The sequence below is a fragment of the Mirounga leonina genome, unplaced genomic scaffold (assembly GCF_011800145.1).
Source record: "Mirounga leonina isolate KUSES-001 unplaced genomic scaffold, KU_Mleo_1.0 Mir_126, whole genome shotgun sequence".
In the NCBI taxonomy this organism is placed as follows: Eukaryota; Metazoa; Chordata; class Mammalia; order Carnivora; family Phocidae; genus Mirounga; species Mirounga leonina.
This window is the reverse complement of record NW_023270314.1, coordinates 24,632,704-24,653,485: the sequence shown is the minus strand read 5'-3', so window position 1 is coordinate 24,653,485 and position 20,782 is coordinate 24,632,704. Positions and strand designations below refer to the sequence as shown.

The 20,782-nt window shown below is 41.5% G+C and overlaps 1 protein-coding gene across 1 annotated transcript in view; it reads left to right on the top strand.

The window, feature by feature from the left end:
- Positions 1-20,782, top strand: part of SP1 (Sp1 transcription factor) — a 48,999-nt gene that overhangs the window by 22,606 nt on the left and 5,611 nt on the right. Inside the window, exons 4-5 of the mRNA XM_035002550.1 lie at positions 16,695-16,863; positions 20,018-20,217. Of these exons, the coding sequence (XP_034858441.1) occupies positions 16,695-16,863; positions 20,018-20,217 (369 nt within the window). The remainder of the gene's footprint in view (positions 1-16,694; positions 16,864-20,017; positions 20,218-20,782) is intronic.

Below are 20,782 nucleotides of genomic sequence, written 5' to 3'. Positions count from 1 at the left end.
GAGCCACCCAGGCGCCCCTCCCCTGTGTATGTTTTTAATGATAAAAGTTAAATGATCATATTATAGAAAATATGAGAAACAGAAAGGAGAAAAACAAAACTAATAACTACTCCCCATCACAGTCAGCAATTTTGGTGTGTTTTCTTCTACTTAAATTTTAATGTATGTATTTATTTTTTTAAGATTTTATTTATTTATTTATCAGAGAGAAACAGTGAGAGAGAGAAAGAGCATGCGGGGGGCACAGCAGGCAGAGGGAGAGGGAAAAGCAGGCTCTGTGCAGAGCAAGGACCCTGGGATCATGAGCTGAAGGCAGATGCTTAACCGACTGAGCCACCCAGGCATCCCTGATGTATTTATTTTTTAAGCATAGCTTTATTCTTGGCATGCATGTAATTTGTTCCTTGGTTTGTTCACTGTTACGGCATAAGCATTTTTTCCAAGTTATACTTCAGTTAACCATAAATTTTACTGACTGTCTGGTATTCCATAGGTTACTTAACACTTTCCTCATTGTTCCTATTTTAATCCTTTTTTTTTAAGATTTTATTTATTTGCGATAGAGCAAGAGTGAGAGAGAGTGCACAAGCGGGGGAGCAGCAGGCCAAGGGAGAAGCAGAAGCAGGCTCTCCACTGAGCAGGGAGCCCAATGTGGGGCTCGATCCCAGGACCCCGGGAGCATGACCTGAGCTGAAGGCAGACGCTCAGCCGACTGAGCCAGCTAGGCGCCCCTCCATTTCTTATATTGCTGTTTTAAGTAATTTGTTGGGTGTCTGTTCAAATGACTTTTTCCATACTTGGATTTTTTTCAATTAGGAATATTTTTATAGACTCTGACCTTTCCCTAAAGGTTAAGTTTTTGCCTACTAGTGAGGTTGAAGTTTTTCCTTCTGTTTGTTTACAAGTTGTATTAGTTGATTTGTCTACTGGCACCATAATGATATTCTTAGGAAGTTGCCTGGGCTATTTTTTTAAATAAAGAAGTTCGTTGTTTTTAAAATTTATTGAGGGGTGCCTCGATCACTCAGTTGGTTAAGTGGCCAACTCTTGATTTCAGCTCAGGTCATGGTCTCAGGGTCATGGGATCGAGCCCTGTATTGGGCTCCACGCTGGGTGTGGAGCCTGCCTAAGATTCTTTCTCTCCCTCTCCCCTCCTCACCCCCACCCCCCCCAAAAATAAATAAAATTTGTTGAAAAACTTCCTCAAGCTCTTATTTACTTTTTTGTAATATAGAAGTTTTCATTTTTATGTGTCAAATGAACTGATCTTTTGTGATTTCTTTAATGAATTTTAAAATCATATAGAAATGCCTTTTCAAAAATTAATAATTATTTTCTTTACATTATTTATTTATTTATTTTATTTTTTAAAAGATTATTTATTTATTTATTTGAGAGAGAGAATGAGAGAGAGAGAGCAGGAGAGGGGGGAGGGTCAGAGGGAGAAGCAGGCTCCCCGCCGAGCAGGGAGCCCGATGCGGGACTTGATCCCGGGACTCCAGGATCATGACCTGAGCCGAAGGCAGTCGCCCAACCAACTGAGCCACCCAGGCGCCCTATTTATTTATTTATTTTTTAAAGTAATCTCTACTGACTGAGCCAGCTAGGCGCCCCTTCTTTTCTTCACATTTAAACTGTGTGTGGGTGTGGGTGTGGGTGTGTGTCTGTGTGGGTGTGTCTGTGTGTGTTTAACTCCCCTCCCTTTTATTTTTCATGCTTTATTTTTCAGGGGAAAATATGAAGAAGGCAACCTATCATTTAAAGAAACCAGTGTTAGTGTTTTGGAATTTCTTGCTAGGTTTTCTTTCTAGACATTTTTGTAAACATTGACCTTTATCTGCCCAGAGTTATTTTTGAACTGTCAGGGGAGAGGTATCTAAAGTTATTTTGAACGTAAGAGCTGTCTCTTATGTTCATCTAGAACAAAAAAGGCAACTGGTAATGCTACTTTCTGTCTTGTGTGTTATCTCACTACATTTGGCTCACTACAATTTAGCACATAACATTAGTGTGTGGAACACAGCAGATGTGCAGTAAAGATTTACTGAATTAGGGGTGCCTGTGTGGCTCCGTCGGTTAGGCGGCTGCCTTCAGCTTGGGTCATGATGCCGGGGTCCTGGGATCGAGTCCCGCATCAGGCTCCTTGTTTAGCAGGGAGCCTGCTTCTAACCCTGCCTGCTGTTCCCCGTGCTTGTGCTTGCTCTCTGTCTCTCTCTCTTGCTCTGTGTCAAATAAATAAAATCTTAAAAAAAAAATTTATTGAATTAAAATTAATAAGTATTTTTCTTCTCCCTCCTTCTGTGGTGCCCCCCATCCCCTGTGCAGTATAGGTTCTTTTTCCTTTTCAATTTTCCCCTTTGAACATTTTTCTCCTCTTTTTTCCTCCTTCTCTTCCACTTGGGTGGCTTAGTCATTAAGTGTCTGCCTTCGGCTCAGGTCATGATCCCAGGGTCCTGGGATCGAGCCCCACATCGGGCTCCCTGCTCGGCGGGAAGCCTGCTTCTCCCTCTCCCACTCCTCCTGCTTGTGTTCCCTCTCTCGCTGTCTCTCTCTCTCAAATAAATAAATAAAAAATCTTAAAAAAAAAACAAGGAATGTTTTGAACATAGTTTGCTTTTAAAAACATCCTAATTGAGCTATAACTCATAAACCATGCAGTTCACCCATTTACAATGTACAGTTGAGTAGATTTTAGTATATTCACACAGTTGTGCAACTACCACCACAATCTAATTTGAGAACATTTTCATTACCCCCAAAAGAAACACTATGTGGCCCATTAGCTGTCCTTCCCTATTCTCACTTCTCATTCCCAGTCCAGGGCAACCACTACTTGCAGTGTCTATAGATTTGCCAATTCTGGACATTTCATATAAATGGAATCATACAATATGTGGTCTTTTGTGACTGGCTTCTTTCAGTTAGCATAATGTTTGCAAGGTTCATACGTTGTAGCATGTATCAGTACTTCATTCTTTTTTATTGCCAAATAGTATTTCATTATGTAGATATACCACATTTTGTTTATCCATTCATCAAGTTTGGTACATACTTGGCTTGTTTTTACTTTTTGGCATTATGACTGTGCTGTTATGAACATTTGTTTACAAGTTTTTGTATGGACATATGTTTTCATTTCTCTTTGTTATATACCTAGGAGCGGAGCTACTGGGTTAGATTCAATTTTTAATGAGTTCTTTTGTGTCTTTGAAAGATCTTAAAAATACAGTAGTCTCACCTTACCTGCTGGGGATGCGTTCATCCTCCAGTGCATGTCTGAAACTGTGGATAGTACCGAACCCAAATAAACTGTTTTTTCCCTATACATGCATATCTATGATAAAGTTTAATTTCTAAATTACGTACTGTAAGAGGTTAATAACAATAACTAATAATAAAATAGAGCAGTTACAATAATATATCATAATAAAGTTATATGAATGTGGTCTCTGTCACAATATCTTATTGTAAAAAATATATCTTATTGTACTGTATTCACCCTTTCTGTGATGATATAAGATGACAAAATGTCTACATGATAAGATGAAGTAAAGTGAATGATGTAGGCATTGTGACATAGTGTTAGGCTGTAGTTGACCTTCTCACAATAATGTCAGGAGGATCATCTGCCTCCAACTGTGATTGACTGTGGGTAACTGAAACCACAGAAAGAGAATCTGCAGATAAGGGGAGACGACTGTATTTATCGCTTCTCTTTTGTTCATATTCCTGGTTGTCTTGCTGTTTCATTTATGCCCCAGAAACTTTGAAGTTCCCTGTATTCAGCCATTAAATTCTGACTGTTTTTACTCCTAAATATTTTTTATTCATGCCTTTCTCTTCATTGGAACCACAGCCCCACTTGATTTTTGTTTTGTTTTATTTTGTTTTTTAAAGATTTTATTTATTTATTTGACAGAGACAGAGATAGCGAGAGCAGGAATACAAGCAGCGGGAGTGGGAGAGGGAGAGCAAGCTTCCTGCCGAGAAGGGAGCCTGATGTGGGACTTGATCCCAGGACCCTGGCGTCATGACCTGAGCTGAAGGCAGACGCTTAACGGCTGAGCAACCCAGGCGCCCTGTTTTGTTTTGTTTTTATTGTTAAGTAGACTCCACACCCAGTGTGGGGCTTGAACTCATGGTCCTGAGATCAAAAGTCACATGCTGTATTGACTGAGCCAGGCAGGCACCCCTCACAGCCCTGCTTTACGCCTTTATTATCTTTCATCATTATCAAGTGGAGTAGCCCAGAACATTCTACTGTTCTTTTTTCTACCTTTTTTTTAAAGATTTTATTTATTTATTTGATAGAGTGAAAGAGCACAAGCAGAGGGAGCAGCAGAGGGAGAGGAAGAAGCAGGCCCCCTTCCGAGCAGGGAGCCTGATGCAGGACTCGATCCCAGGACCCTGGGATCATGACCTGAGCCGAAGGCAGATGCTTAACCATCTGAGCCACCCAGGCGCCCTACTTTTCTTTTTTCTAATACTCCTCCTTCCAACTCTTATATTCCTTTTATCAGAGCATATTATTAGTACTTTATTTTATAAACTATAAGGCAAATATTATAGTTGATTTAATTTTTATCTTCCCAGTAAGATAGAACCTCTGTAATGGCCAGGATTCTATCACTCCCAAGAACTTAATACAGTATTTGGCACATGTCGTTATTCCTGGACATATACTTACTGGGTTAAAAGATTTGTCACCTTTTTTTTTTTTTAAGATTTATTTATTTTAGAGAGCTTGAGTGGGAGAGGGAGAGAGATTCTTTTTTTTTCCCATTTTTAAAAAAATTTAAGTTCAATTAATTAACATATGTTATTGGTTTTTATAGGTAGAGGTCAGTGATTTCATCAGTGGTATTTAATACCCAGTGTTCATTATATCACGTGTCCTCCTTAATGTCCGGGGAGGGAGATTCTTTTTTTTTTTTTTTTTTAAGATTTTATTTATTCATTCATGAGAGACAGAGAGAGAGGGGCAGAGAGAGAAGCAGGCTCCCAAGGAGCAGGGAGCCCGATGCGGGACTCGATCCCAGGACCCTGAGATCATGACCTGAGCCGAAGGCAGACGCTTAACCATCTGAGCCACGCAGGCGCCCCCCCCTTTTTTTTTTTAAGATTTTATTTGACAGAGACATAGCGAGAGAGGGAACACAAGCAGGGGGAGTGGGGGAGGGAGAAGCAGGCTTCCCGCCGAGCAGGGAGCCTGATGTGGGGCTCGATCCCAGGATCCTGGGACCATGACCTGAGCCAAAGACAGACGCTTAACGACTGAGCCACCCAGGTGCCCCAGGGAGAGAGATTCTTAAGCAGACTCTGTGCTGAGCATGGAGCCCAACTTGGGGGCCCCATCTCACAACCCTGAGATCACAACCTGAGCTGAAACCAGGGGTCAGCTTAACTGACTGTGCCACCCAGGTTCCCTTTTTTTTTTCTAAGTAGGCTCCATACTCAGTGTGGGGCTTGAACTCACGACCCTGAGATCAAGAATTGCATGTGCCAGCCAGGCACCCCAAGATTAGTCACATTTTAAAGATTTGCTCTGTATTGTGCCACAGTGCCTAATATACACACCATGCTCGTTCCCTGCTATACACTTTAGTGCACTCATGCTACTGGGAGTTGTATGAAAGTGTTTATCTTTTTATGTTGTCTCTACCATCACTTTTCAAAAAATCAGTCATTTGAATATCTGTCCTGGATCTGATGATACCATGTTTTGAAGTTCACCTCTCCACATCCATCTTCTCCCTTTACTCTACCATCATCCTACACACCATGTTCTACTCCTCTATATTCCTTCACTCTGCTCCTAGTGTTCTCTTTGCTTGGAACACCTTCCCTTGCCGACATGTTTCACCTGGCTAATTCCTATGTATTCTTCTTTAAAGTTTGGCCAAAATGTCAGCTCCTCTAGGAAGTAAGCCTTCTCTGAAATTCCAGACTGGGGAGATTACCCCTTTCAATACCAGAACATCTTTGGAATGGCTTTTACTATAACATTTATCTCACTATTTTGAAATTACCTGTTTTTCTCTTCTCTAGGGAACTACAAACTCTTCAACAGCCAGTACTATTTCTTTGACTCCTCAGAGCTTAGTATAGTACCTGGAATAACAGAAAATAAATAATTGGTAAACATTTCTACAACATACTTTTTAGGGAGTCCACTTGGTATAGGACACTATAGGGATAAGCTCTAAAGGAAGTTTATATATAGTAAAGCCTGTAAATTGTGTGTGTGTGTGTGTGTGTGTGTAATATGCTGTAATAACTCTATAATCAGGAAAGATTTAATGTGGAAAAAATGAGTTTAGAAGCAAGGTTATATGGATTTGTATTGAGCACAAATTACTAATGAATTAGCAAGGGCTTGTATTTTGGAACAGGAGGAAATAAGTTTCTGTTATCTGTTCTTTATTCTTGTGTGGTCTAATTTAATATAAAAGTATTAGAATTTTTTTGTTAGATGCTTATCCACTCACAGTTCTGGGAGCTGGACAAAAAATAAAATTAAAGGCTCTTACCAATTTGACACACAAAAAATAGTGACACAAAATATTGGTAGGATATACTGAGGTATGTATAGACTGTATAATTAAGAAAAACTGATAGGCCCAGCATAGTCATGATGTACTTTAAAAAAATAATTTCGGGGCGCCTGGGTGCCTTAGTCAGTTGAGCGTCCGACTCTTGATTTTGACTCAGATCATGATCTCAGGGTTGCGTCAGGCTGTGCTCTGGGCGTGGAGCCTGCTTAAGATCTCGCTCTCCCCCCTGCCTCCCATGCGCACATGCACTCTTTATCTCTCTCTCAAATAAATAAGTCTTTAAAAAATAATAATTTCCTTTTTCTTTTTTTGTAGTTAGGGAATGCATATTTAGCTGTATATGCCAGAAAACCTATTACAGTGACTTAATCAGGTGTGTGGGTGGTTATTGTTTTTATGTAACATGAAGTCTGAAGGTAGTGAGTCCAAAGTTCGTGTGGCAGCTCAAGGTAACAGTAGGAACCCTGGCTATGTTTACTTTTGCCTTAGTGTGGCACAGTTGTCATGCTTGCAAGGCAGCTGCATCACCTTTGGGCATTGTGACTTCTTTCCAGACAGGATAAAGGAGGGAAAGGTGAAGCTTGATAAAGGAGGAAGCAAGCTTAGTTCGCATTTAAAGAGCTTTCTTGAAAGTCTTACCTAACAGTAATTTTGTTTTACATCTGATTGGCTAAGACCTTGTCATTTGCCTACTTCTTACCTGCAAGGGTATCTGGGAAGGGGAATATTTGTAACCTGGCACTCTGTTAGCCTAGCTTTTAGGCAGGAAGAGGAAGAGAATGAAAACTGGGAACAAGTAGTAGTATCTGCTGTTGAGCACCATAGCGTAATGTACATGCTTACCTATCTTTACCACTGAAGCAACCACAAATAGAGAATGAGGATTCCACCTAAATAATTATTTTATTTATTTACTTTTTAAAAGTAATCTCTATGCCCAGTGTGGGGCTGCAACTCACTTACAACCCTGAGATCAAGAGTCACACATGCTCTTCCAACTGAGCCAGCCAGGCGTCCCAAAATAAAATACTTTAAATTCAAATTAGAATTAGAGGCTCAGTTGGTTGGATGCCTGACTCTTGAACTGGGCTCAGGTCTTGATCTCCGGGTTGTGGGATCAAGCCCTACGGAGGGCTCCTTGCTCAGTAGGGAGTCTGCTGGAGATTCTCTCTCCCTCTCCCCCTCCCTGCCCCCCGCACTTGCTTGCTCTGTTTCTCAAATAAATAAATCTTCAAAAAAAATAAATTCAAATTAGAAGATAGGGGTGTCTGGCTGGCTTAGTTGGTAGGGCATGTGACCTTTGATCTTGGGGTCGTGAGTTCAAGACCCACATTGGGTGTGGAGCCTACCTACTTAATTAATTAATTCAAATTAAAAGAATCTTAGAAATGAGGTGATTGAAGAAAAAGAAAATTTGAAAAAAGAAGTGATAGACCTTAGGAAAAAATTAGAAATAAGAGAAAAAATTATTTCAGAAATAAAGGTGAAACTAAACTAAAAGGAACACAAACATGAAGCACAACAGGTAATGACTCAATAAAATAAAAAGCAAAACAGAAATTTTTAACAAGGTATAAAGAGAGAAGCTTTTAAGAATCAAAAAAAGAAGTAAAAGGGATTGAGAAAAAACTGCTATAATAGTAGGCAAAGAGGGGCACCTGGGAGGCTCAGTGGGTAAATCATCTGCCTTTGGCTCAGGTCATGATCCCAGGGATCATGCTGGGATCGAGTCCAGCATCAGGCTCCCTGCTCTGCGGGGAGCCTGCTTCTCCGTCTACCTGCCACTCCTCCTGCTTGTGCGTGTGCGCTCTCTGTCTTACAAATAAAATCTTTTTAAAAAAAGAAAAGAGGGGCACCTGGGTGGCTCAGTCGTTAAGCGTCTGTCTCCCTCTGTCTGCTGCTCTGCCAACTTGGCGCGCGCTCTCTCTCTGTTTTGTTTTGTTTTTTTTAAAGATTTTGTTTATTTATTTGAGAGAGAGAATGAGATAGAGAGAGAGAGCATGAGAAGGGGGAGGGTCAGAGGGAGAAGCAGACTCCCCGCTGAGCAGGGAGCCCGATGTGGGACTCAATCCCGGGACTCCAGGATCATGACCTGAGCTGAAGGCAGTGGCTTAACCAACTGAGCCACCCAGGCGCCCCTCTCTCTCTCTGTTAAATAAATAAATAAAAGTCTTAAAAAAAAAAAAAAGAAAAAGAAAAACTAACATTCATACTAACAGAGTCCCCAAGGAAGAAAACAACCAAAGCCATGGGACAGAAAGAAAACTTCGTGAAAGTGTGTCTCTGGAGATTGATTCAGAATGGCCAACACGGCGACATAGTTTAGTAAAACTGATGGACTTTAAGGGCAAAAAAAAAAATAATTTGGGCATCCTAGTAAAAAAAGACCTACTAATCACTTAAAAAGGAAGGAAAATGGATTGTCACTAGACTTTTTTAGGTTTTTTATTTATTTGACAGAAAGAGACAGCAAGAGAGGGAACATAAGCAGGGGGAGTGGGAGAGGGAGAAGCAGGCTTCCTGCTGAGCAGGGAGCCCGCTACGGGACTCGATCCCAGGACACTGGGATCATGACCTGAGCTGAAGGCAGGCGCTTAAGGACTGAGCCACCCAGGTGCCCTAGACTTTTTTTTTTTTTTAAGATTTGTTTTTTTAGAGAGAGAGATTGGGGGGTGGGAGCAGAGGGAGAGGGAGAAGCAGACTCCCTGCTGAGCATGGAGCCTGATGTAGGGCTCGATCCCAGGACCCTGAGATCATGACCTAAGCTGAAATCAAAGAGTCATCTGCTTAACTGACTGAGCCACCCAGGTGCCCCTTGTCACTAGACTCTTTTGACAACATGTTTAGTGTCAGAATGAAGTGGATTAACATTTAAGAAAATCAGTGAAATAAAGCATGAACCAAGAATTTTATATCCAGACAAATAGACCCCTAAGTATAAGAACCACAGACAGTTCATTAAAGATTTATTTATTGGGGGGGCGGGCAGAGGGAGAGAATCTCAAGCAGATTCCCTGCTGAACACAGAGCCTGATGCAGGTCTTGATCTCACAGTCCAGAGATCATGACTTGAGCCAAAATAAAGAGTTGGACGATTAACCAACTGAGCCACCTAGGCACCCCATACCACAGACAGTTTAACACTAACATGTAAGAATTGAAGAAATAGGGCACCTGGGTGGCTCAGTCGTTAAGTGTCTGCCTTTAGTTCAGGTCATGATCCCTGGGGTCGAGTCCTGCATCAGGCTCCTTGCTCAGCGTGGAATCTGCTTCTCCCGCTCCCTCTGCCTGCCACTCCCCCTGCTTGTGCTCTCTGTCAAATAAATAAAATCTTTAGGGGCGCCTGGGTGGCTCAGTTGGTTAAGCGACTGCCTTCGGCTCGGGTCATAATCCTGGAGTCCCAGGATCGAGTCCCGCCGCATCGGGCTCCCTGCTCAGCGGGGGGTCTGCTTCTCCCTCTGACCCTCTTCCCTCTTGTGCTGTCTCTCATTCTCTCTCTCAAATAAATAAATAAAATCTTTAAAAAAAAAAAATCTTTAAAAAAAAGAATTGAAGAAACAGCGTTCACATGATCCCTTTGTATGGAATCTACTAGAGCTTCAAATAACTAAAATAACTAGAGAACCAGACTGTGGTATCTAAATACTAATTTCCAGTAAGAGAAACTAGGGATATTAGGAATAGTTGAAGAAATACCTGATTTTTGATCTAGAGTAGGAAATTAATATTAAATGTGGGATATTTTGTCAAAGGACACAAGAGTCAACATGTAAGTTTCTGTGACCAAGTGTAAGATAGTTTGAGCATCAATAAAAACAGTAACCACAATGGATTGAAACATCAAATAAGTTTAAATCCTGAGTTCATACATATTGATGCAAAAAGGACTGAATGCAGAGGGGTATAAGGGAACTATTTGAGATGATAGAAATATTCTGTATCTTGATTATATTAAAAGGTTACACTACTTACTGTATACATTTATCTAAACCATGGTTTTTCGGGGCGCCTGGGTGGCTCAGTCGTAAGGCGTCTTGCCTTCAGCTCAGGTCATGATCCCGGGGTCCTGGGGTCAAGCCCCGCATCAGGCTCCCTGCTCCACGGGGGGCCTGCTTCTCCCTCTCCCACTCCCCATGCTTGTGTTCCCTCTCTCGCTGTGTCTCTCTGTCAAGTAAATAAAATCTTTAAAAAAATAATAAACCATGGTTTTTCAGCCTTAGCAACATCGATATTTTGTTTAAAGATTTTTTTTTTCTTTTAAATTTGTTTATTTGACAGAGACACAGCGAGAAAGGGAACACAAGCAGGGGGAGCGGGAGAGGGAGAAGCAGGCTTCCCACCGAGCAGGGAGCCCGATATGGGGCTCCATCCCAGGACCCTGGGATCATGACCGGAACCGAAGGCAGATGCTTTAACGACTGAGCCACCCAGGCGCCCCAGCAACATTGATATTTTGAACCAGATAATTCTTCATTTGGGAGGAGGAGCAGGTTGTCTTATGCATTGTAGAATGTTTAGCAGCACTAGATGCTAGGCATGACAATCAAAAATGTCTTCATATATTGTCAGGTGTCTCCTGGGAAGTGCAGTGGCCCTGATTGAGAACCCTGGTCTAAAAAGGGTGAATTTTTACTGTGTGTAAATTACATCTTTATTAATAAACTTAATTTTTTTTAAGTTTATTTAATCTCTGCACCCAATTTGGGGCTCAAACTCACGACCCTGAGATCAAGAGTTGCATACACAGGCGCCTGGGTAGCTTAGTCATTAAGCGTCTGCCTTCTGCTCAGGTCATGGTCCCAGGGTCCTGGGATCGAGTCCCACATCAGGCTCCCTGCGCTGTGGGAAGCCTGCTTCTCCCTCTCCCACTCCTCCTGCTTGTGTTCTCTCTCTTGCTGTGTCTCTGTCAAATATATAAAATCTTAAAAAACAAAAAGTTGCTACTCTTCTGACTGAGCCAGCCAGACACCCCAACAGACTTGATTTTTAAAAGGAAGAGTCCTTAGTCACTTTTCAAGGATTCTAGGAAACTATTTTAAAAACTAGTAATTGACAGAATCAAGCATTTATTTTGTCTCTTATGTTAAACTGTATCTCAGGCATAAACAAGTAGTCAAGGTAGGGATGAATTTAGAGACCATCTATCAGTATTTTTTGGTATTACATTTTATCACTCCCAGTTGTCAGCTTTTCTGCCTTTTTTTTTTTTTTCCTTTTTAAGATTTTATTTATTTATTTGACAGAGAGAGACAGGGAACACAAGCAGGGGGAGTGGGAGAAGGGCATCATGGGGATCTGGGATCATGACCTGAGTGAAAGCAGATGCTTAACCACTGAGCCACCCAGGCGCCCCGCTTTTCTGCCATTAAAAGTACAATATTCCTTTTTCTCTGATTTGCTACCTCTGATTCACTTGGATTGGGAAGCCAGATTAATAAAATTATTATTATTCTGAAAAATAAAGTAATGTATTATGAATTACCTATTTCTGTTTTATTTCTTGATTTGGGGCTATATTCTGGATACCTGATGTTCCTCACGGTTAAAAGATTTGTTACCACTAAAACTAATGATGTAATGTATGGGGATTAACATAAGAATAAAAAAAAAGATTTGTTACCAGTATTCTTTTTGAATGTGGCTGAACACACAAACACTTTCTGAACTGAGATAAAATTCTTTGGATTAAATCTGTTGTATAAAATGAAACATGTTCAGAAAACTCAGTGTGTACTTAGTATAGGTATAGTTTTGAAAATCCGTCATCCTGTGTTAATACTGAATTAAAGAACACAGTGTTCTCAAAATCATTCCAGAGACCAAATGAATAGAGAAGTGTATGGGAACTACCCTTTGAAAATTACTGAGTTTCTTGTTTCATCTTATTTTAGTGTATTGCCCAAGTTTTTTCTCAGAGAAGAATAGGGTATTTGACGTATCATGGTGGTCTTAAAAGTTCATGACTTCAGCACACTTCTTCACTTTGAAGAAACTGAGAAAGTGTGTTAACTACCATAGCTATTTCAATAACTGATGCTAAAGGCAACCACTGGGCTGGGCGAGACTGTCATTAAACTGTGCCTTTGGTTACTTGTTATTTTCATCATGGAAAGGAAAATCTTTAATTTATTTCATTGCTTAACCAATGCCACATTTTAAGATAAAACTGTTCTTTTTCTAAAACTGTTATTAAAAAAAGAGGCTGGAAACAGATTCTGGTCTGATGTCGATGCTTTGTTGGCATTTTATCCCTCTTTTTGTTAAATGAAACTCATTTAACCCCATTTTCAGTTTTCATATTAAAAAAATCCTTTGAAATCATAGCAGGGATTGAGGAGGATATCAGGTTTAACTGTCCATTTTGTAAGAATTTTTTTTTATTTTTTAAAGATTTTATTTATTTATTTGACAGAGACAGTGAGAGCAGGAGCACAAGCAGGGGGAGTGGGAGAGGGAGAAGCAGGCTTCCCGCTGAGCAGGGAGCTCGACGTGGGACTCGATCCCAGGACTCTGGGATCATGACCTGAGCCGAAGGCAGACGCTTAACAACTGAGCCACCCAGGCGCCCAGAATTTTTTTTTTTTTTTAAAGATTTTATTTATTTGACAGAGACACAGCGAGAGAGGGAACACAAGCAAGGGGGAGTGGGAGAGGAGAAGCAGGCTTCCCGCCGAGCAGGGAGCCCGATGTGGGGCTCGATCCCAGGACCCTGGGATCATGACCTGAGGTGAAGGCAGACGCTTAACGACTGAGCCACCCAGGCGCCCCGAGATTGATAATATTTCATCCCAGTTTTTGCTAAGGGAGAAACTGATAACTAGAGAAGTTTTACTGGCTCACTGTCAAAAAGCTAATCAAATGGCTGTGCAGGGACTCATATCTACATCTGTCCTATTCCAAAACCTGTTCTTAACCCTGTACTCCAGTCCTTCCAGTTTAGCTCTGCCAGTATCATGAAAATCTCAGAATGTTCCAATTTATTTTATTTAATTCCATAGGCTGGTGCTTAGAAGTAGTAGAGTGAGGGGCACCTGGGTGGTATAGTCAGTTAAACATTGGACTCTTGGTTTCTGCTTGGGTCGTGATCTCAAGGTCCTGAGATTGAGCCAACGTGGGTTGGGCTTCCACACCCAGCAGGGAGTCTGCTTAAGACTCTCTCTCCTGGGGCGCCTGGGTGGCTCAGTTGGTTACACATCTGTCTTCAGCTCAGGTCATGATCCCAGGGTCCTGGAATTGAGCCTCACATCGGGCTCCTTGCTCAGCGGGGAGCCTGCTTCCCCTGCCTGCCATTTCCCCTGCTTGTGCTTGGCGCTCTCTCTCTCTGTCAAATAAATAAAATCTAAAAAAAAGCCTAAAAGACTCTCTCTCCCTCTTCCTCTGCCCCTCCCCCTTAATAAAATCTTAGGGACGCCTGGGTGGCTCAGTCCGTTAAGCATCTGCCTTCGCTCAGTCATGATCCCAGGGTCCTGGGATCAAGTCCCGCATTGGGCTCCTGGCTCAGCAGGAAGCCTGCTTCTCCCTCTGCCTGCCGCTCCCCCTGCTTGTGCGCTCACGCTCTCTCTCTGTTAAATAAATAAAATCTATAAATAAATAAATAAATAAATAGCTAAATAAATAAAGAAGTGGTAGAGTGAGAAGGAAATCATGAGGAGAGCTTATTATTAGGCATAGTTACTCAAAATTATGTTGATGCACTGAAAAGAGTGGAGATTAGGTACAGAAGTAAAACCAGGAGCTGAGATTTGTAGTTGTTTGTTTCTTTATACAACAGGTAAAAACAAAGCAGGCCAATTTAAAATCTCCATTTATAGGGGCCCCTGGGTGGCTCAGTCATTAAGCTTTTGCCTTCGGCTCAGGTCATGATCCTAGGGTCTTGGGATCAAGCCCCACATCGGGCTCCCTGCTCGGCGGGAAGCCTGCTTCTCCCTCTACCAGTCCCCCTGCTTGTGTTCCCTCTTTCACTGTCTCTCTCTGTCAAATAAATAAATAAAATCTTTAAAAAAATCAAATCAAATCTCTTTATAGAAATCTTAAGTATGGATAGAGTCATTAACTTTTTCGCAAGGTGCTTTCATGGGTGAATACTTATTGTTGGTTGATGCTTTGAAAACTTGAGGATATGATACCTCTTTGAAACATTACTTTTGTCCATTGGCCTAGAGAAGTGTTTGAAAACGTTAAGTGTGACACATTAGTGCTTCATAATATCAATATACTGGGTCATGACCATCTTCTGTAACAGCACATACCTTTATCTCATTCTTTTTCATGGGTGTATAGTGTTCAGTTGCATAAGTTTATCATAATTTATTTAACTGCTCTGATGTGTACCATTTGATGGTTTCTAGTTCTTTGTTGTTATAAAGCTATAGAAAATATTATTGTCACATATTTTTGTATACTCATGAGTATATCCATAGGACATTGCTGATTCAAAGTGGAATTACTTTGGGGCCCCTGGGTGGCTCAGTCGTTAAGCATCTGCCTTCGGCTCAGGTCATGATCCCAGGGTCTTGGGATCGAGCCCCACATTGGGCTCCCTGCTCGGCGGGAACCCTGCTTCTCCCTCTCCCACTCCCCCTGCTTGTGTTCCCTCTCTTGCTGTGTCTCTCTCTGTCAAATAAATAAATAAAATCTTGAAAAAAACAAAAAGTGGAATTACTTTGAAGGTACACATTTAAATTTTTTCTAAATGTAATTTTATTTTTTTTAAGTAAGCTCTGTGCCCAACATGGGACTTGAATCACGACCTGGAGATCAAGAGTCACATGCTCCACCAACTGAGCCATCCAGTAGCCCCTAAATTTTTAATAATATTGCCAAATTGGACTTAAAATGTGGTATTGATTTATCACCACCTATATATAAAAATGCCTATTTCCTGGGAAACTTGGGTGGCTCAGTCGGTTAAGCATCTGCCTTTGGCTCAGGTCATGATCCTGGGGCCCTGGGATTGAGTCCCACATCAGGCTCCTTGCTCAGCGAGGAGCCTGCTTCTCCAACTCTGCCTGCTGCTCCCCTGCTTATATACTCTCTCTCTTTGAATGAATCAAATCTTTTTTTAAAAAATGCCTATTTCCGGGGCACCTGGGTGGCTCAGTCATTAAGCGTCTGCCTTCGGCTCAGGTCATGATCCCAGGGTCCTGGGATCAAGCCCTGCATCGTGCTCCCTGCTTCACGGGAGCCTGCTGCTCCCTCTCCCACACCCCCTGCTTGTGTTCCTTCTCTCGCTGTGTGTCTCTCTCTGTCAAATAAATGAAATCTTAAAAAAAAAAAAAAGGAAAAGCCTCTTTCCCCATGTCCTTGCTAATGCTATGCATTATTAGAGTTTAGACTTCTCGTGTTTTTTTGTTTGTTTTAATTTTTTGTGAACTGATAGGTGAAAAATTACAAAAGTCCACCTAGAGTTGAATTTTATTTCTATTTTTTAAAGATTTTATTTGTTTATTTAAGAGAGAGCATGCACACAAGCAGAGGGGGAGTGGCAGGCAGAGGGAGATGGAGAAGTGGACTCCCCGCTGAGCAGGGAGCCTGATGTGGGGCTCTGTCCCAGGACACCGGGATCATTCAAAGGCAGATGCCTGACTGAGCCACCCAGGTGCCCCTAGAGTTGCATTTGAAAAATTAAATGAGAATGGGGTACTTGGCTAGCTCAGTCGGTAGAGCATGTGACTTTTCATCTCAGGGTTATAAGTTTGAGCCCCACACTGGGTATAGAGATTACTTAAAAAGAAATCTTAAAAAAAAAAAAAAAAAGAGGCGCCCAGATAGCTTAGTTAAGCTTCTGACTCTTGGTTTTGGCTCATAGCATGATTTCAGGGTGGTGAGATTGAGCTCTGTATCGGGCTCTGTGCTGGGTGTGGAGCCTGCTTAAGATTCTCTTGCTCCCTCTGCCCCTTCCCCCCCCTCAAAAAAAATAAAATTTAAATGAGACTGACCATGTTTTTATATATTTACTAGCTCTTTGTATTTTCAAATACAAATTGATTCTTGAGATTTCAAGAATGGACGGCAGTATCAGTAAATATGGCTTCAAAGCTGTGAAGAAATGGTGCTATAAACGTAAAGTGTCACTGAAATGACCACAGCTTGACAATCTCCTCTACTTCCCACCTTGACCCTTTACTCTCTTAATTTAAGGTGATCATGGAGCCCAGCTTGGCCTCCATGGAGCTGGTGGTGACGGAATACATGATGACACAGCAGGTGGAGAAGAAGGGGAAAACAGCCCAGATCCCCAGCCCCAAGCTGGTCGGAGGACCCGGCGAGAAGCATGCACCTGCCCCTACTGTAAAGACAGTGAAGGAAGGTAAGCTGACCCAGCCAAGCCAGTCTCTTAAGAGTATAAAGGAGAAAAATTAATGGATTTGGAGGTAAACAGAAGAGGGTTAATTTTTTAACATTTAAGACTTGGCAGTGTTGCAAAGGGACCAGAGATAGTACAATACATTTGATTGGGTTATATTATAGGATTTTGGTTCCAGCTCTGATCCTTTGATCTACTCTAAGACCTTGGGCCTTAATAGGTGCCTGCCTTCTCCAGAGATAAGGTAATCACATGGAGCCAACTGGTCAAATGATTGTTACCATATGTCTGTTTTGAAATGGTTTTAACAAGGTTGCTTATAAAATAGTCTTGCAAAGAAAAAGAAACATACCTACTGTAATGATTTTTTACAGTGGCTGTGTGAGAATCCTAAGGGTTTATAGAGTCTTATTTTCCCTCAAAATAGACAGAAGTGCTTACTCCAGATAGAAAATTCTTCTATCCTGGAATTTAATGTGTCCTACAGAACAAAGTTCTGGCAAATTTTTCTTATTAGTGGAATATTCAGTTTTATTCAGTATTATCTCTGGAGAGTTCCAAGTTACATTCTTTTTCTTCAACTCACTGCTTTTGAAAGAGAATAGAAAGTCATTAATGCCTTTGGAAATAAAATCTGTTAAAGTTTTGTCCCAACAAAATTAAGTACAAAGATACAAAAATAAGAAAAGCAACAAAACTAAATATAATTTGAGTTCTTTATAGGTTAACCCTACATTACAGGAAAAATCTGAATCAGAAGCACTGAGGGGTACCTGACTGGCTCAGTCAGTGGAGTGTGTAACTCCCAATCATGGGGTTGTAAGTCCGAGCCTCATGTTGGGTGTAGAGATTACTTAAAAATAATAAAAGAAAAAAAAAAAAAGAAAAAAAAAGCATGAATACAATAGAGTTTCCCTCTAACAAAACTTGGGGCGCCTGGGTGGCTCAGTCGTTAAGCACCTGCCTTCGGCTCGGGTCGTGATCCCAGGGTCCTGGGATCGAGCCCTGTGTCAGGCTCCCTGCTCTGTGGGAAGCCTGCTTCTCCCTTTCCCCCTGCTTGTGTTCCCTCTCTAACTGTGTCTCTCTCTGTCAAATAAATAAAATATTTAAAAACAAAAAACAACTTGGGGCGCCTGGGTGGCTCAGTCGTTAAGCGTCTGCCTTCGGCTCAGGTCATGATCCCAGGGTCCTGGGATCGAGCCCCGCATCGGGCTCCCTGCTCTGTGGGAAGCCTGCTTCTACCTCTCCCACTCCCCCTGTGTGTGTTCCCTCTCTCGCTGTCTCCCTCTATCAAATAAATAGATAGGGTCTTAAAAAAAAACAAACAAACTTAAAGTGGATTTAAATTTTCAAAGGTAACTCTCCAAAGGTAATGATTTCATTTCCATTACAGTTTTTTTTCCCTCTGCTGTTAAAACCCAAGAAAAGTCCCTCTTGGAAATCTCCCCAATGCCCACTAATGGATTATACATGGAACAAATTGGTTTGGCAAAAACATTTCAGAACTGATGCCTCAGAGGAGCTTACAAACTGCTTCATATAGGGAATATATATATATGTCTATATATATAAATTTTTTTTATATATATATACCTTGAATTAGGGTTTTTATTCCCCTGTTTTAACTTTTATCCAGCCCATCTTCCTCTACTCTGAAGTCCCTGATAATGTAATCTTCACCATTTGGCTCGTTTTTTTTTTTTTTTTTTTTTTAATTTTATTTATTTATTTAATTGACAGAGAGACAGCCTGAGAGGGAACACAAGCAGGGGAAGTGGGAGAGGGAGAAGCAGGCTTCCCGCGGAGCAGGGAGCCCGAAGCGGGGCTCGATCCCAGGACCCTGGGATTATGACCTGAGCCAAAGGCAGTCGCTTAACCAACTGAGCCACCCAGGCGCCCTTCACCATTTGGCTCTTGACCTTTATTTTAGGAAATAAGTTCATAGTTGTAAACTATTACGTTTTCTTTAAAGTTTTCCACCAGGTGTTTAAATGGAGAGACCTTTTGCTCCGTAAGTAAGTTCCCAGCCAAAAATAGCACCATATTCACATTCCCCATGGAAAATGCTTGTATTGTGATTTAAAATTTGTGATAAATACAAGAAAATTCCTCACAGACTTGACAAGTGATCGTGAGAGCAATTATCTCTTCACACATCAGAATGATTAAGGAAGGGCGCCTGGATGGCTCAGTTGGTTAAGTGGCTGCCTTCAGCTCGGGTCATGATCCTTAAGTCCCAGGATCGAGTCCCACATTGGGCTCCCTGCTCAGCAGAGAGCCTGCTTCTCCCTCTGACCCTACCCCCTCTCATGTGCTCTCTCTGTCTCTCATTCTCTCTCAAATAAATAAATAAAATGTTTATTTATTTTTTAAAGATTTTATTCATTCATTTGAGACACAGAGATAGAGAGCATGAGCAGTGGGAGAGGCAGAGGGAGAGGAAGAAGCAGACTCCCCGCCGAGTCAGGAGCCCGATGTGGGGCTCCATCCCAGGATCCTGGGATCATGACCTGAGCCGAATACAGACGCTTAACCATCTGAGCCACCCAGGTGCCAATAAATAAAATCTTTAAAAAAATAAAAAATGATTAAGGAATAGAAAAAACAAGAAAGAGTAAATACCCAGTAGAGAGGGAACTTAAAACTTGAATTTAGGATATTAAGAATCAGAATCAACTAAAAATTTATCTTTTTATTTAATTTTATTATTTAGAGTGTGAGCGGGGGTAGGGGCAGAGGGAGAGGGCGAATTTCAAGCAGACGCCATGCTCAGTGCAGAGCCCAGCGTGGGATTTGATCTCACAACCCCAAGATCATGACCAGAACGTAAATCAAGAGTCAGATGCTTAACTGACTGAGCCACCCAGGCACCCCTAAAAATTTATCTTTTGATACTAAAAAGAAGTCTTTACTACTTCTTCTTCTTCTTCTTTTTTTTAAGTAAATTCTACCCCCAATATGAGGCCTGAACTCACGACCCCAGGATCAAGAGTTGCATGCACTACTGACTGAGCCAACCAGGTGCCCCAAGAGAAGCCTTTTTTTAAAATAAAAATTTGGGTTAGTTTTGAGTGGGTCAGGTAATAACTGCTGACACTGAGGTTCTTTAATTTTTGTCTCTAGAATGCATGATGAATAGTTGTGTTCTTATTTTCAGGGGCTCTGGGGACCCTGGCAAAAAGAAACAGCACATTTGCCACATCCAAGGTTGTGGCAAAGTATATGGCAAGACCTCACACCTACGGGCACACTTGCGCTGGCATACAGGCGAGAGGCCATTCATGTGTACCTGGTCATACTGTGGGAAACGCTTTACACGTTCGGATGAGCTACAGAGACACAAACGCACACATACAGGTGAGGAGCAACCTGGGGAAGAGAGAAACAGTAATAGAATAGAAGAAAGACACAAAATATAGCTGTGAAATAAATTTCTGAGCAACTTAAGTTTGAAAGTGAATGTATAGAATATAAATGGAATTGTAGTTAATCTGGAAAACCTTTCAGAAGGAAGGAGCTAGGTTTTCAGTGGGATTTTATTTTATTTATTTTTTTAGAAAATTTTTTTTTACTTATTTGAGAGAGAGAATGGCAGAGAGAGACAGAGCATGAGAGCAGGGAGGGTCAGAGGGAGAAGCAGACTCCCTGCTAAGCAGGGAGCCCAATGTGGGACTCGATCCTGGGACTCCAGGATCATGACCTGAGCTGAAGGCAGTTGCTTAACCAACTGAGCCACCCAGGCACCCCTTCAGTGGGATTTTAAAGGAGGACCGTGGCCCATTATTCTTCTTAGTCTCAGTCCTGCCTTTTCTGCTATAGTCCTTCCTTTCTGAGTACTCCTTGAACTTTACCTATTTTTCTCCCCGCTCCAAAGAAAAAGATACTCAACAGATTTTTCTTGTTTTTATCACCTTCTAAGAGT